The sequence below is a fragment of the Pelophylax lessonae genome (genome assembly GCF_965119305.1).
Source record: "Pelophylax lessonae genome assembly, chromosome: 3".
Classification (NCBI taxonomy): domain Eukaryota; kingdom Metazoa; phylum Chordata; class Amphibia; order Anura; family Ranidae; genus Pelophylax; species Pelophylax lessonae.
The window spans coordinates 532,328,001-532,341,227 of record NC_138770.1 but is presented as its reverse complement, the minus strand read 5'-3'; the positions used below and the strand labels follow the sequence as shown (position 1 = coordinate 532,341,227).

At 41.3% G+C, this 13,227-nt stretch overlaps 1 protein-coding gene across 2 annotated transcripts in view; it reads left to right on the top strand.

Moving 5' to 3' along the window:
* The window catches only part of TMEM181 (transmembrane protein 181), a 130,403-nt gene that overhangs the window by 52,432 nt on the left and 64,744 nt on the right, over positions 1 to 13,227 (top strand). For both annotated transcript variants that reach the window (XM_082251621.1, XM_082251622.1), the window contains exons 8-10: positions 4,211 to 4,310; positions 4,830 to 4,960; positions 12,121 to 12,212. In XM_082251621.1, coding sequence (XP_082107747.1) covers positions 4,211 to 4,310; positions 4,830 to 4,960; positions 12,121 to 12,212 — 323 coding nt within the window. The remainder of the gene's footprint in view (positions 1 to 4,210; positions 4,311 to 4,829; positions 4,961 to 12,120; positions 12,213 to 13,227) is intronic.

Below are 13,227 nucleotides of genomic sequence, written 5' to 3'. Positions count from 1 at the left end.
CCCCCCCCCCCCCCATGGCGGCACCCAGGGTGGATCCCGGGGGTCACAGTTATACCTTGGCTAATGTAGCCAAGAATGCAGCTATTTAAACATGATCTGTTTTAATAGCTGCATTGGAGAGCAGGGAAGACATTGAGTGCTTAAAAGTCCCCCAGTCTCTCCATGAAGAGTACCGGTCACCTGCCCTGCCATATTTTTTTCTGAAAATATACATCTGGTAAATAACTATGCAAATACTGCGCAACATAAAAAATTACAACTACCAATATTTTTTTCTGCTTTACAGAAAATACACTATATAATACAAAAAAATTGACAAAAAGCTGCTATGTGACTTCTGAATGCTTTTATGTACTGTATATGGGGCAGCAAGTAAGAAAAAGGAGTCAAGCACTGTTCTTAGTTACACATCATGCCAAGGATGATCTAACCCTATTTAACCTCTTGCCTATTGGGACAATTTGAAATTTTGAAATGACAGCAAACCCCCAAAAAATATACATTATATTTTCTAAAGTATTGGAACGCCTGCCTTTACTCGCACACTAACTTTAATGGCATCCCAGTCTTAGTCTGTAGGGTTTAATATTGAGTTGGCCCACACTTTGCAGCTATAACCGCTTTAACTCTTCTGGGAAGGCTGTCCACAAGGTTTAGGAGTGTATCTATGGGAATGTTTGACCATTCTTCCAGAAGCCCGTTTGTGAGGTCAAGCACAGATGTTGGAAGAGAAGGCCTGACTCGCAATCTTCGGTCTAATGCATCCCACACACTATTCCTTATCCATGTTATCTGCCATTCTACATTTTGGATGCATTATATCTTTTATGCTTGCACACTATGCTTTTAACCTGTATTGTCGATGTACTTAATAAAGTTTCTATTTTTATATAAATTACCTTGTATGTTAACTGCAGACTACCCCCCCAGCCCTTAAAATCCCATTTTTATACAGGGCGGTAGTTGAGTCAACCTTCCTGTTCCTCCTCGGACTGTATGGTTGACAGCCACCCCTGTTTTTTTCCCTTTCTCTTTTCTAGCTTTCAGTTGCTGGACAGCAGTGAAAGAGTGGCTCAGCCCACATCAAACACAAGGCTCACATCCAAATCAAAAAAGTGCCAGATTTTTTTTGGTGTCAGCTCTTAGTGGGTTCTCTTTCTTGGATCAACTATGGGTTTAGGATTGTGTGTGTATGTATATGTGTGTGTGTGTGTGTATGTATGTATGTAATATATATATATATATATATTTATTTTTATTTTTTTCCTTCTATTGGTTGAACTAGATTGACTTGTGTCTTCTTTCAGCCTGACAAACTTTGTAACTATGGACCAGCTTTACAAGTAGTACTTTGTATTATGGTCATCATGTTAGTTTGCAGTGGCCCTCGCCCTGTCTGCATGATTTCAGGACAGTGAACCTGAATTCCTAAAGACAGGTGAGCAGGAGGGTTTCTCCTTGGAGAAAAACTCCTTTTTCTCTTCCTGAGATATGTTTTTTATTTTTGTTCCCTTAGGTTTCCTTCATTCCTATATATGGAAAGGAAAACTGTCTTCTTTGGTTTGTGTGTACCTAATTGGTACACTCTAATATAGAGCTCGGTCTAAAGTGCCAACAGGACCAGCCCAGAGGATACAGGGTATGATTTGGCCAGCCCCGGGACTCTCAGTCTGTGCTTTCTTGTCAGAACTGTTTCCACTACTTGACTTGCCAATAATTGTTTTCTGGAGGTTTCTTTCCACCTGTGATGCATCTTCTTCCGGCCCTTGCTTATGCCTGCCTGGTAAAGTATAGTGTGCTCTCACCTTAGCATCAGCTTGCCAGGAAAAAGATACATGTGTAGTGGCAAATGGTTTGGCTGACACACTTACACCCAGTGCAGTGCACTGTAATGTCACTTACACCCTGCTCTTGGCGTCAGTGGCTCGTGGAACCTGGAGGTGAAAAACCTCTTGACATAGGCAGAGCCACATGGGGAACACGTGTCAAGAAGGACAGCCTGATAACAATAATTTTGCAGGCCCCATGGACTGAGGCAATTAGGATTTTGCCTCCGCTCTAGCTGAACCCCCCCCCCCCCCCATGCCTCGTTAATGGCTCGAAGAGACGTGGAACTGTATGTTTAAAACTTGTGGTTTTCTTGAGACCGGACACAGTTGTTCTCCCTTCTCTTTAAGGAGAATATGTTCATGAGGGCCTTATCTTTATTGCCTAAGGGATTTCTATGCCAAAGGGCTAAAACAACGGTTATCCACTGGTACCATTTTTCAGCTCAATGCCCTGCGATTTCCCCCCCCCCCCAAAAGAAACATACTGTGATGGGAGTCACTATGGTTGGGGTGCCCGTGGAACACAGCTTACCTTTAGAGAGATTGGAAAATTCCTCTCTCAGCCCCCTAGGCCCCTCTTATGTGTAAGTCACACTCAGTCTATTAGGGTCATAAGGTGACCAAGGAAATGATGGACAGGTACTGAAAGAGGAGTGAGATAAAGTTTGGCTGAAGATCTAAGGCCTTCTTTCTTCCAATGCAGTTTCCTACCTCCACCTTAAGCAGTGCTTCCCCCTCTCCTCTCTTTTATCCTGCCCCTAAAGAGACAAGTGATAAAAGAGGTAAGTATTATCCTAAAAATGATCTTGTTAGTATCCCTAGCCTTCTCCAGGAGTCTGAGTGAGATTTAGGCTTTGTCTATTGCTGCCCTTTTTTCTCAGTATTTCATCAACCGATTTATACTAGATGACTTGGGGTTTCTTCCTTAAAACCGTTCCAATTCACATCACCTAAACATTGTCATCCTGTCTTTCTGTGATAAACTATCAAATAGAAAGGAGGCAGTCATTTTCCTGGATGTGAGAAGGGCAGTACTAGCTTACCAGGAAATTACTACAGGTCGAAGAGGTTTAAACAACATTTTTGTATTAGATTCAGGTGCAAAAAGAGGTTGCAGAGAACATAAGAGCTGAGTCACAGGATGAATAAGGTATGCAATTAAAGAGGCATACACTATGCAAAACATAGTCCTTCCAGCTGGCGTAAAAGTGCACTCTAAAAGAGCCACAGCAGCCACTTGGGCAGAATAAATAGGAGCAATGCCAGTGCAGATTTGTAGAGCAGACACCTGGTCCATTTTCAATACTTTCATGAAGCATTACACAGTAGACCTGATCTTCAGACTGGACCAGGGATATGGGAGAAAAGCCTTGTAATCAGTGGTCTCACCTTAATAGGTTTTTGATTCCTCACCCTTTTTTTTCCTCATGTGGTGTTCTGGAAGATGATTAGGGATTGGTTACCTGATAACTTAATTTCCAAGAATCCTCTAGGAAGGCAGGGTATTCCCAATCGAAGTACATCTTTTTAGAGAAGAATTTCCTGGTTACATGTAGTTGGTGCTAAATGTAATCTGGTTCTTTTATGTTACCTATGCAAACAAGCATCTGGCGCTTTTTTTATTTAGATGTGAGCCTTGTGTTTCTTGTTCCAGGAAAGAGACACTTTCTTTCACATGCTGTACTGCAAAATGCTTAGAACTGAAGTTACAAGGTAAATAATTTAAGGCTTCTTTCACACGGTCCGCCTCCGCAGGCGGACCCGTGTTGCTCAGCGGGGATCGATCCGCGATCCCCGCTGAGCCGGGCGGATGACAGCTCCGTCTCCGCTTGCAGAGCGGAGAGGGAGGTGTCTCACACGGGACCGCCCGTGTGAAAGAGCCCTAAGTTTTTTTGTTTTTTTTCTCATGCGTTGATGGACACAGAAGGTCTAAATATTTGGGTTATTATGTCACTGACATGAGAATTGTACACTGGCACCGGCTTCTACCTCGGCTTTCCAGATGCTGCTTTCCAGGTTAACTACTGGTCTGTGACATTCATCCCAATTCCTGTAACCCCAGGCTGTCATGGACACCTCCCCCCTGGGGGGGTGTCACCATTTTGGACTGGGCTTATAGTATATTACATCAGAGAGCTGTGCTATTTCAGCTTAAAAGAGCCGTAGAGAAGGATGGGGGGGATGCACCTTCTAAAAATAACCCCCCCCCCCCAAAACAAAACGATGCGTTAATGACCACAGACAACTATATTCTTTCTCTTGTAATAAAGTACAGATTTCCCTGAATGTGTGTGGTGTGTTTTCATTCCTTTCAGTCTCATGGAAATATAAATTTTTAATGTTGTAAAAGACATGGTCATGGTTTTTTTTTTTTTTTGCAGTGTCTGTTTGCACATTCCCTTCGGAAGTTCTCCATGAGAGACTGGGGTATAGAACAGAAGTGGATGTCGGTCCTCTTGCCGCTGCTTTTACTTTATAATGGTATTATTTTTCATTATTTCAATAGGTTCATTTTGCCATCTTCCCAGGTTACTTATACAGGACTTTCAGTGTGTGTTTTTTTTTTTCCTACACTATTACCATTGTATGTAACCAATTTTACAGTAAGTGAAAGGGTAAGTCCACCTAGAATTGATAATTTAGTCTAGGTGGATGTCAGCAATTTAAATTATATTTGGGATTCATATTAGCTGTCAGGTTCTCTATCTGTGAGATGAATCCTCAGTTCCGTCAATCTGCCATGCCCAATATGAGATGTGATATTTTTGGAGGTAAATATTGTGGTGTTACATGTATTATATGGGTTTTATGCCATGTGTAATGAATACAATAATTTTTTGAGGCGCTTGTGATCTTTATTTGAATCCTAAACCGAGCATCTATTAGCTTACTATTTTCTTTCCTCTCATTGCTGATTGTTCCCTGACAGACATGCTAGAATGTCGGGTAGATTGCTAAACTGAACAGTGGTCCATTCTGATCACACAATGTTTCTTGCAGATCCATTCTTCCCTCTCACATTCCTGGTTAATAGCTGGTTTCCTGGCATGCTGGATGACCTGTTTCAGTCACTCTTCCTATGTGCACTGTTGCTCTTTTGGCTTTGTGTTTATCATGGCATTCGGGTGCAGGTATGCAAAGTAAATCTATCCATTTGGCAATAAATGTATTCCCGTAGGGCATGTCTTTTATGTATGATGTTGTGTACATTTTCTCTTAAAATCAGGAATATATATACAAATAGAATGTTCTATAATGTTGAGGTTTTTTTTTGGACGTGGGCACAGTTTTTCAGAGATTATTGGATTACACTGCCTTTAGGTGAAATTGGATACTGGCAAAATCATAAAAAACAAAGGCAATCAGGTATAACCCCTCCCATTCCTGTCATTCCTTTCTTGAAGTCCTTGGAAAATCGACATCTTTTCTGTATTGAGAAAAGTTAAACATTTTACTTGCAAATTTCTCTTTAAGATTTTTTTTTTTTTTCTTCCAAGAAGACTTCATCCACATGCTGCTAACCCCTATCCAAATTGCTGCATAGTCAGCAATATTTTTGAAGGATGTACCCAGACCCTGCTGGACCAAGATTGCAGGGCCTGCCTTTAAATGTGACCTTCGAGTACTGGACTTTGCTTGTGGCACTTTCCAGGTTCAGAGCTGTGGCACAATCTCTTGTGTGAACCAGTCTCTGAAATCTGTGCATGCTGTGTGGGCCAAGCATCAGAAGCGACAATACCTATTGCCATCCCTACTACATTCCCAGGGTCTTCCCATTGTGTGGAATACCTTGATAGTCTCATATTGAGAGAACAGTCAGTACAAATACTGATGAAAACAGTCCAGTTCCTAAGGCGGACCTCTACCTAAGATTGGAAGGGCAGCTCATCCTCTTCCTCTCCCCTCACTCGGAACACATTTGCAGCAATTTTTTTTTTTTTTTTTTTTTTAGGGAGTGAGTACCTTTTTTGCTTTCTAGCACACAGGGGCTATGCCGGTGATGTAACCGGAATTGCAGGTCAGTGTAAAGTATTAATCTGCCTGTGCCCTTTATAGGTCTGTGTCAAGTATTGATCTGCCTGTGCCCTTTATAAAGTAAATGCAGCTGCAGATACATTACACAAAGCCACGGCTCTCTGTTTCAATCAGCAGTTGCGTTTACACGTAGACAGCCTGGATTTCACTTTTATGAATTATCAGTAAGGTTAGTACCGATGCCCGACTGTGCTGATTTCTCAACCTTAAAACTGAAAGATCACTCATCGCTGCGGCTCTGTGATCCACTGGCAGGGCAGTGTGAGCTCTACAGGCTGTGTGGTTTGTCAAGGGCATTCGCTGGTCTCCAGACAAGCCCCCAATGCCAGAGAAAAGAACTGTGAATCAAAAAATGCATCTCCTTTTCTAATTGTCTAACCACACTGCTTAGAAACTCAGAGACATGTTTAATTAGGACCAAGTGCTTATGTGCACTTGGTCTACTGGGGAGATAACATAATAAAATATTTATTAAAAATATATGAATAGTTCTTCTTTATGGATAAAGTTTGACCTGTCCATCCTTGAATCCTGTCAAAATGCTATCTACTATGTTCTGTAAGTTTTACAAGGTGGTTGTTCAGGCATCTGATGTCCGCTTTAGGTGTAAGGTCCTTCAGGCATCTCTTTGAGCTGCCAGCTGACCCCAGTTTTACTATATTGTTGTGTTAACTTGTTGATGTTTTGTTACTGTTGCCCACCCCTCAGCTGGACTGCTTTTGGCTGTCTCATTTGTCTCTAAATGATTCCTGTGTCCTTAATGAACAAGAAAGAAAACAGAATTTGTGTAATTCCTGTGAAATCCATTTCTTGGAGTTCATTGGGACTTAGGTTCCACCCCGCTGTGTTTTTCTGTTGCAAAGTTTTTATTAAAGATTTAAACCATAAGACAACATGACAGCCTGCAAGTGTTAATTAAAGTGTTACTAAACCCACAAAGGTAAAATCAGTCTGTATATGTTGTAAAGCATGCTTGTTATACTTACTGTGGAACCTAAGGGGTTCATTGTCTCCATTGTGTAAAAAGGCTGTTTGATCCTGTATGCACAGATCCTCCTCCTCCTTCCACTGACTCCAGAACATTTCCTGATTAGACAGAGTCTTTGTAGTCAGGCTGCACATGCTCAGTTTGGTGTGTATTGCTAGAGAGAGTTTTTTTGTTTCTTGGGAGAGTGCATGTGATCAGCGCAAGGCCAATCAGCACTGCCCAGACAGAGGGTTAGGGGTCCTGGATCCTTATGCGGCAGCTCAGTGCAGAATGAAAACTCCTCCTACAAGCTTTACTAGGAACTGATAGAAGTCACAAGACTGCTATACACTGAAAATGAGAAAAGGTATTAGCAGTTTATATTTACTAAAATGATTGCATTTCCATGTTCTGCATATTGTGGGAGACCAGATCTAGTGAATGTAGGGTCCTGGGTTTAGTAAAACTTTAGGGTAAAATCCTTAGGTGAGACAAAATAAAAATATGTATATAATGAAAGCACTCACATGGAGTACAAAAAACAAGCATAGAACAAAATATACTGTTACAGGTTATTCAAAACAGTGGAATTGAAGATCAATGAGCAGTTATTCCCGATCAAGGAATAAAGATAAATAGGTAAGAATTAACCACTTGACCTCTAGAAGATTTACCCCCCTCCCCGGACCAGGGCATTTTTGGCGATACGGCACTGCGTTATTTTTCCTAAAAATTGCGTGGCCGTGCGATGCTGTACCCAAATAAAATGTATGTCCTTTTTTTTCCCACGAATAGAGCTTTCTATAAGCGATATTTGATTACCTCTGCGTTTTTTTATTTTTTGCACTATAAACAAAAAAGGCAATTTAAAAAAAAAAAACTATTTTTTACTTTCTGCTATAAAATCTAATAAATATAATTAAAAAAATCAAAGTTGCTCATCAATTTAGGCCAGTATGAACTTATTTTTGGTAAAAAAAATCCCAATAAGCGTCTATCAATTAGTTTGCGTAAAAGTTAAAGCGTCTACAAACTATGGAATATTTCTATTTATTTTTTACTAGTAATGGCGGTGATCAGAGACTTATAGCGGGACTGCGATATTAAGGCGGAGAGTTTGGGCACTAACACTTTTGACACTTTTTGGGGACCAGTGACATTACAGTAATCAATGCTAAAAAATTTGCACGGTCACTGTCCTAATGACACTGGCTGGGAAGGGGTTAATATTGGGCATTCAAAGGATTAAATGTGTTCCTAGCCAGTACTTGTGTACTGTGGGGGAGGTGCTTTTACTAAGGGAACGCAGAGAGCCGTGTCCCTGGTCCGTGGTACCTGACACTGGGCTCCCACTGTGTGTGATCACAGCAGGAGTGAGCCACCTCTGGCAGCATGCATGCGTGCGCCCTACCTGGAAGAGCCGCATCACGTGTGTGTGTGTGTGTATATATATATATATATATATCTATATGTGTGTGTGTGTGTGTGTGTGTGTGTGTGTGTGTGTTTTTTTTTTTTTTTTTATATATATAAAGTTTGGGTTCACTTAGAAATGTTCTTATTTTTTCAATAAAGATAACATTAAATTATTTGGTAATACAGTCTAGACATTGTTAATGTGGTAAATGACTATTCTAGCTGGAAACGGATGATTTTTAATGTAATAACTACATAGGTGTACTGAGGCCCATTTCCAGCAACCATTACTCCTGTGTTCTAATGATACATTGTGTTAGCTAATCGTGTTAAAAGGCTAATTCATGATTACAAAACCCTTGTGCAATTATGTTGGCACAGCTGAAAGCTATTGTGCTGATTAGAGAAGCTATAAAACTGGCCTTCCTTTAAGCTAGTTGAATATGTGGAGCATCCTCATTTGTGGGTTTGATTATACTTTTTTCTGAAACTCGACAGTCTATTCTTGCTCTGAGAAATGAAGGCTATTTCATGTGAGAATTTGCCAAGACACTGAAGATTTCCTACAACGGTGTGTACTACTCCCTTCAGAGAACAGCACAAACGGGCTCTAACCAGAAAGAGAATTGGGAGGCCCCAGTGCACAACTAACCAAGAGGACAAATACATTAGAGTCTCTAGTTTGAGAAATAGACGCCTCACAGGTCCTCAACTGGCAGGTTCATTAAATGGTACCCGCAAAACGCCAGTCTCAATGGCCACAGTGAAGAGGCGACTCCGGGATGCTGGCCTTCTAGGCAGAGTGGGAAAAGGAAAAGCCATATCTGAGACTGGCCAATACAAGGAAAAGATTAAGATGGGCAAAAGAACACAGACATTGGGCAGAGGAAGATTGGAAAAAAGTGTTATGGACAGAGAAATCTAAGTTTGAGGTGTTTGGCTCACACAGAAGAACATTTGTGAAACGCAAAACAAGTGAACAGATGCCAGAGGAGTGCCTGACGCAATCTGTCAAGCATGGTGGAGGTAATGTTAAGGTCTGGGGCTGCTTTGGTGCTGGTAAAGTGGGAGATTTGTACAAGGTAAAAAGGATTTTGAATAAGGAAGGCTATCACTCCATTTTGCAACGCCATGCCATACCCTGTGTACAGCGCTTTATTGGAGCCAATTTCCTCCTACAACAGGACAAAGACCCAAAGCACACCTCCAAGCTATGCAAGAACTATTTAGGGAAGAAGCAGTCTGCTGGTATTCTGTCTCTAATGGAGTTGCCAGCGCAGTCACCAGATCTCAACCCTATTGAGCTGTTTTGGGAGCAGATTGACCGTATGGTACGTAAGAAGTGCCCATCAAGCCAATTCAGTTTGTGGGAGGTGCTTCAGGAAGTGTGGGGTGACATTTTTTCAGATTACCTCAACAAATTGACAGCTAGAACGCCAAAGGTCTGCAAGGCTGTAATTGCTGCAAATGGAGAATTCTTTGATGCAGGAAAAGTTTGAAGGACAAAATTATTATGTTAAATAAAAATCATTATTTCTAACCTCGTCAATGCCTTGACTATATTTTCTATTCATTTTGCAACTCCTTTCATGGAAAATATGAAATTGTCTGCGTGACCCCAAACTTTTGAACGGGTGTGTGAGTTTTTGTATGTGCGTGTATATGTGTGTGTGTATGTATATATATATATATATGTGTATGTATATATATATATGTATGTATATATATATTATATATATAATATATATATATATATATATATATATATATATATATATATATATATATATATATATATATATATATATATATATATATATATATATATATATATAAATATAATGTACGTATGTATGTATATGTGTGATCGAGTGCACAGCGGCCACTCTATAGCTGTAAAACTGCTATGGGGCGGACCTGAAGTGGCTAAGTACTGACCTCTTTTCGTTTCACACTGAGAGTAAACATACCTATCAAGATGCAAGATAACTCAGTGTCATTGAGGTGAGACCAGAATACCAATAAGAAAAGGACAAAAAAAAGAAACGGAGAAGAAACTCAGGCCGCCCAAGCACCAAATCCAACCAGCATAGGGAAAGTTGCTAAGAAGGGGATGGTATATAGTTCACCCAGGGGCCCCAGATCCTCTCAAACTTTTAAGAAGCATTGTTTAAAATGCTAACTGTGTTTTTATTATAATCCAAGAAAATTTTTGCTTCATTACTGGGTTCTTCTATGTGGTCGCAATGGCAATTTCAGCCAGCAAAAACATAAAATGTATCAGGGTCTGAGTAGATCTGGAAACTCCTTCAATGGGTTCATTAGGTAGCACAATCCCTGGGTTTTTTTAAAATTGTTAATCATGGTCATCGAATAAACCAGGGTGAGAACTCTACACCAGTTGTCCACCATTATATAGCGCTGAGATGCCTTCCTCTTCCAAGTCTCACCATGAAAACTTCTGTTTTCAAAAGCTGTCCATGTGGAGATATCAGTGGTGCTCCGTTTTAACAAGGAAAGAAAGTTGAGGATTTTTTGCAAATGAAAGAGCTCTGTGGCAGACCTCACGAGCTGTTGAGTAAAATAGGTTGAGGGATGTATACCCCTGTGGTCTAGGAAATGGCCTGTACAGTGAAGACCCTTATTCAGCCACTGTTGAAGCTCTCTGGAGTACAGGCCCGGTGGAAATGAACAATTATTAAATTATTAACCAGCGCTACTGGTGAGTGAGAGGAGTAAAGCAAATCCAATTTGCGGGAGGAGTCCCATAGATATAAAAAGTGGAATAGGGTAGGGCAGAGAAATGCTTTCCAATGTTTGAGGACATCCACATTAGAAGGTCTATTGGCAAGTCTCATAAGCCTGGGCTTCGAAAGCGATCCAATCTGGCTTATAAAATTGAAGTACAAATGGGTCATCTGGTTCATCTATTATATTTCGTAACATCTGGCACCCCCAGCCTACCTAATTCTTGTGTCTGTAAAGAATGGCATATCACCCTGCGATCTCTGAGGCCCAAAATAAATCATAATATTTAATTCTGAAACCTCTGAAGGTCAACAACAGGTACAGCCACAGGCAATGTACAAAAATAATTCAGAACTTCAGGTAGGGGCACCATCTTGACTGCGGCAATCCTTCCCTGAAGAACTAAAGTAAGAACACCTCTCCATATCCCTAAAAAAAAAAAAAAAATGCGGATAATTTTCCTTATAAAGCAATAATGTAGAGGTTAACTTGATTCCAAAATATGGCAGAGAGCCCATCTGCCAAAGGAAGCTATATTCCTTTGGTGTTTTTGATGAAATCCTAGTACTGCATTTCTACAAAACCGAGGCCTCATGAGAGTGGGAGAAATTATACCTGGCTGGCCAACAGCTTTCTTTATTTGCCAGCACTCAGTTCCTCCCAAAGGCAGCAGTTGACCCATCTGTTTCAAAATAACTAAAATCTGTGTCCTGTTTAAGTACAAAATCCTTTTTTGGTATGTATCTTTCTTCATTTTAGATAAAAGGAATTAACATAGCTGTATAATATTTGTTACATATGTGCCCATCTGTAATTAAAAATGTTTTTTTTTTTTACTCCATTACCATAGTCAAAAAAAGTGTTTTTTGATGATTAAAAGGATAGTATAGTAACATGCCATTGAATGTGTTGACTTTATTTTGATGCCATTTGAAAGTAATAAGTTCAAAAGAAAAGTTTACAGTAAAAATCTTCTTATGCAGCACAATTTGCAGACCCAACAGTATATAGGAGTGGAGACTGTACTGCATAGGAAGATGCTTACTTGTAGTTGAGCCCTGACATCAGTATGTTGCTTACCTTTTCCTATATTGTTTATCTCCAATGTCTTTCCCTGTTCCTTAGGGGGAGAGAAAGTGCATGACTTTTTATCTGCCAAAACTGTTAATAGTTGGACTTCTCTGGCTTGCTTCTGTGACTCTAGGCATATGGCAAACGTAAGTATTGCTTTGTAAGTGATTCTGGCTTGCTTTCTGTCACGTGTAACTGGGTTTTCATGCAAAGAGAACTATGTAATTACACTAGTTCCCAGACAATTGTCAATGCCCTAAATGTATATTTCTCTTTCGTTCACTGACGGGCACAGCTCCATATCTTCTTAGACCTTTGGGCTTATGCTGCTCTCTCTTCAGTAGTAGGACTAGGCGGAAACAAATTTGGCTACCCCCTGAGGCAGCCCCAGGGGCTGTACCCTCACTTCCTGCTATAGGACTGAGTATGGACCTGGCTCCTTGCTGGGATCTGTGGTCCTGACATTTTTTTTCCTTTTTAAATGGAATTTTTTTCTTCCTTTTGTTATTTTCTGTTCCTGTGTTAACTACAATCAATTCCGTTTCTGTGTGAACTACAATCAGCAGCCGGACTGGGCGACACACTGGATATCATAGATGCTTATGGTCTTCCCAGTCTGGTCTGCGAGTGCAACCCAGCTTTTAGCTCCGCGCTATGTTGGCTGCAACATAGCCCCACTGAACGGGGCTGGCCGATGAATGAAACACTTTGCGAGGACGCATAGCCCTGATCACAACAATGGTCATGACCAGAGTCGCAACGTACCTCTGGGCCGCAGCACCCCCATTCCAAGATGGCACCGTGGACTGCCAGGAGTGGTGCCTGCTTGGCTCCCAGGTGTGGTGAGTAGTGTCCTCCCTCTCTTCTCTGGAGAATGCTAGGGTGGACGCAGGCCCTTCCTCAGGTTGATATGTCCCTTCTTTGCCCCCCTCACTGGCAGGGTTCCCCTGTCAAGTCACCCTCACCTACCCCCCATTAGTCCCCCTTTGGGGTGCATGGACGTTTCTGGGTGGGGACGGTCCCTTTTTGGTGATGGGCTGGAGGGCGGTGGGAGGCAGCAGCGGGCGGCTCTTTTCTGGTGTGCCTGCGGCAATGGCTGTGCAAGGGGTCCCTTTTTGGGGGCTCCCCCCTGGTGGACTACAAGTACCTCGGGTCCAGTGG